The sequence below is a fragment of the Drosophila rhopaloa genome, unplaced genomic scaffold (genome assembly GCF_018152115.1).
Source record: "Drosophila rhopaloa isolate 14029-0021.01 unplaced genomic scaffold, ASM1815211v1 contig_3, whole genome shotgun sequence".
Lineage (NCBI taxonomy): Eukaryota > Metazoa > Arthropoda > Insecta > Diptera > Drosophilidae > Drosophila > Drosophila rhopaloa.
In genome coordinates, this window is record NW_025335123.1 from 5,894,013 (window position 1) to 5,898,227 (window position 4,215).

Below are 4,215 nucleotides of genomic sequence, written 5' to 3' on the forward strand. Positions count from 1 at the left end.
CACAATCATTAAGAAGTATGCACCTTAAAATCGAATGTCTGTAAAAAAAAGGTGTGGGCTACTTCACAGCAGAGAAGTTTTCTTTTCTAAAATTTGGAAATTAAATAGATTTTTCAGTTTTTAAATCAAAACGATGAGAAATAACGATCCAATGTTGGAATGGCATATCTCGTTGAATTCGTTATAAAATTTCCAATCAAGTGGTATTCTCAGAAAAAAAATTGATAAAAATATATTTTTTGAAAAAATAATGAGTGTACCCCTTAGAAAAAATATTTTGGCCAAAATCCGGGAACATCAGCTCGATTAATGGGGTTTTTAAATCAAAATCCTGAAATATAATAGCCGAACGTTGGAATGTCATACCTCTTTGAATTCGTTATAAAATTTCCAACCAAATGTATTTTTCGAAATAAATCATGAGGGTACCTCTTAGGATGCTGATCAAGAATATATATATTTTATAGGGTCGGAAATGTGACCTTAATTTTTGACTTATACTATGATACCCTTTGTAAGGGTATACAAATTGACCCTTATGGTAAAATCGAAAACCAAATTTAAAAACAAATATTTAGTTATAAGTATGTAGGAAGTCCCCAACTCTAAATGCATACGAGTATATTGGCCTTCGAAGGCCCACATAGTTTCCCTCAAAGCGACCTGATGATGTGATTACCTTATGAACTGGGCCACCAACTCTGCCGATACCTATTTTCCCGGATTTTCCCCGTCCGCCCGGAAAATGTATGCTCCGAGCCCCAGCGTTTGCTGTTTTGCGGTCCTTGTCGAGTGTCAGGGCCACGTCGTCCTGCCGGATGCGACAATATAAATTGTAATTAATAAATCAAAACAGCAGCAGCAGGCAGCCAGTGATACAGCCAAGCCAAATACAAATATGCAACTTTATAGCCGGCAATCAAAGTCAACAGAGTGGGGGGGAGTGAGGTAGACAGATACACAGATAGACAGAGATGGAGCGACAAAGTTTGCGCTGGCCAAAAGTTTATGGCATGGCATGGCCGAACTTTTGGTTTATTTTCCAACGCCATCCGGCCCACTCTGTGTTTCTTTTATCCGCAACTAAATGAAATTGTTTTAAAATTTGGCTAAAACCCTTTTGACCAACACACAGGAAAAAAACAAAAGAGAAATAATTGATTTTATATGGTTTTATGTTTGTAAACCCCATCTTCAGCATTACATCATGGCAATAAACAGTTGGCTAATAAATTTGATGACTTTATCCTATACCTGTGTATATAAATATATTTTTTGTTTTAATAGGTGACTTATGGACCAAAGTCGCAGTTAAAAGCAATTGAAAAATAAACGAAAATGAATGTTATTTGCGCGGTCTTCTTTCTATTGCAGGTAGTATATAACACGGTTGATTTTATCATATATCTCCCATTCTTACTTCGTTGTTTCCGTTCATACACCCATATGCTCGGAGATAGAGTAATTTTTAACAATATCAAACACACGGTTTTAATTTTAAAAAAGTCGCGCGCCATAGGAATGATCGAAAAATGATTCGGAAAATCGATATAGCATAATTTATTTTCGAAATATATTCTATATTTAACTTTTGTATCAGCTGCAAGTGTATATGAACTTCGGCTTGCGGAAGTTGGCTTTTCTCTTTTGTTTTTATTAATTTTTCCCTGTGCACATATGCACATTTACGGTATATGTGTGACATGCAGTCAAAGTTTTCCTTTGCTTTCTCATTAACGCCCCCAAAGTTTTTCCAGCTGCCAGAGCGTGGGAGTGGCGCAAATCAAACGGAAATTAAAAGCAAACTCAGCAAACCGCTTGACACGCCCCCTTAGCCCCTTAGCCCCTCACCCCCCGAAAAACGCATCCATGGCTAAGCTGTCTGAGCATAACGCATCATTACGTTGACAAAAATGGGCAACCGGCAAAATGGCAAATGGCAGAATAAAAGTACACAAGGGGGTGGCGGTGGAGGGTGGGTGGCAAGCGGGTGGAAAACTGGTCGGTCGAGGGGGTGGAATTTGAATTTCCATGCAGGCAAAGAAAAGCGAAAGGAGGCGACAGGAACAGGGCAGGGAAAATTGCTAAATGCCGGCATAAAAATGCAATGCAAATCAGATCTGTCATCTTGGGTATTTTTTAATGGCACAGAAAAAATCAAGGAAAACTTAATACTTAACCTAATTTAAATTTATTTATTCGAAGACATATCTTACTTAAAAATAAAAATTAACATTGACTTAAATAAGTACTTTTTGTGGATTTCGTTGACCTGTTTGAATTTATTCCAGCCGGCTCCAGATCGATAATTTATAATACCATTTTCAGTAAACTAAATAATTCATAAATTGCTATTGCTCTCCATAGTACTTTTATTTCGAAAAATTAATATCTTATATGGAGGTCATAAAAAAATTTTTAAAACTCATTCATTAAAATTCTTAAATTTAATAATGTAAGCATTGCATATGAACAATTTATTTTTAAATTCACCGCAAGTCAGTATGTTAATTGTTGATTGTATTTAATTATTGTATCTTATTTGAGCCTTTTGCTTATGATATAGCTACTCATCGCTGGCGCAAGGATACAAGACCAGGATGTGGCCAGGAGGGCGAGGAGGGCGAGGGGGGAGAGGGGCTGAGCCAAATCCACTGCCAGACATCGAGCGTCTATGGCAACATAAACATTTGCCAGCCAAGAGTCGCCGGCTTGGCCGCAGGACGCGAAGGATATGAAGGACACGGGGGAACCTAGTGGGAGCTAGAACCATGGAATCACGGAATATTAGTTGCCTGCCACTGATGTGAACCGTTTAGGTCACTCGCCTCCAGGTGAGAGTTGCAGGATCTGTTTCCATGGTTGCCACGATTTGAGAAAGACTTTACAAAATTGGTAAACAATATCTTTGCCCTCCAACTATATTTTTGTATGGTATTTCCTAAAGAATATTTAATTATTTATTGCCATCTAAGTAAAAGAATATTAAATAAAGACTTATTTGAAAAATATTTATTTTGAGCACGTGACAAAATCTTTAAGTAAATAAAAAATAAAATAAAGATGAGTATAAAACACTATTTTAGGTACCCAAAATCAAAACAATCTCATCATCATAATTTTGTAACTGGACATATAGATCATTTCACAGTCGTCATTGCCGGTTTTTAAGGATATATATTTTGTGTGCTCTGTGTTTTTTTTTTTAGTCCTGTGTGCACGCCTTTTTTGCAGATTGTTTTGCTTACGACCAGCGACGATGTTGACGATGACGACCATTTTGCTGTTGCCTTGCGAGTTTTTATCACTTGTCCTTCTGTTCCTCCTGCGCCTTTTTGCCATTCTCTCCTTGTTTTATACAGAGAAAAACAAAGCACTACTTTGTATTTATTTTCATTTGTTTTAGTTTTAGAGAAAAAACCCATATAGTTCCTCAATTTGACATGATAAAGTCTAAAGTAACTTATTTAATTTAAATCGGACAACAATATCATATAGCTGGCATGGAAACGATGGCAAAATGCAGCGCAAATTCGACATTTTTTTTAGTAACATATTCATAGAAATCAAAATGTAGTTATTTTTTAATAACTGCAAGGGTATATAAATCTCCGCTTGCCGAAGTTTTCTTCCTTTCTTGTTAAAAAACGAAAAACCTTATTCTAAAATTGCTTATAATTATTATATCTCGAAGTATATATATTAATAAAACAATACAGATTACGATAAGCTGTTTCGAATTGTGATCCTAAAACAAATCTAGGAAATCGGATATATACAAGCCCGAAAGGTATTTTTACACATAGACACAACACCACAACTTTTGGAGTCATTAGAATATTGAATTTGGTTTATTGATATCAAATTTGAAAAGGAATACATATGTATCTACAGGTCGTTATCCGAAACCGAAACCGACGGCGGAGGCTGATGAACTAGCACTGGCGCTGGCGCCTCCGAAGCCAGGGTTCCCGCGAAAGCCGCCATAGCCGCCGGGATAACCGCCTCCAAAGCCACCATAGCCGGGATAACCGCCTCCAAAGCCACCATAGCCGGGATAACCGCCACCAAAGCCACCGTATCCAAACTGGGGAGCAGGCACAGCCTCCAGGACACTGAGGAGTGCGAAAATCACAACAACGAACACGACTGCAGCACGCATCTTGGATTGCTTGTTTACTTTGGATCTCTCCGTTTGAGACTGTGGATCGATTT

General features: G+C 37.5%; 1 protein-coding gene across 1 annotated transcript; it reads right to left on the minus strand.

The window, feature by feature from the left end:
- Positions 1-3,821: 3,821 nt before the first annotated feature.
- Positions 3,822-4,215, minus strand: LOC108042958 (neuropeptide-like protein 31). The gene has a single exon (XM_017121469.1). The coding sequence runs from the start codon at positions 4,160-4,162 to the stop codon at positions 3,899-3,901; it is 264 nt and encodes an 87-aa protein (XP_016976958.1). The 5' UTR covers positions 4,163-4,215; the 3' UTR covers positions 3,822-3,898.

Bases quoted from the DNA above. Each gene is read 5' to 3' on its own strand.
- LOC108042958 (XM_017121469.1), bottom strand. From the start codon at position 4,162: ATGCGTGCTGCAGTCGTGTTCGTTGTTGTGATTTTCGCACTCCTCAGT.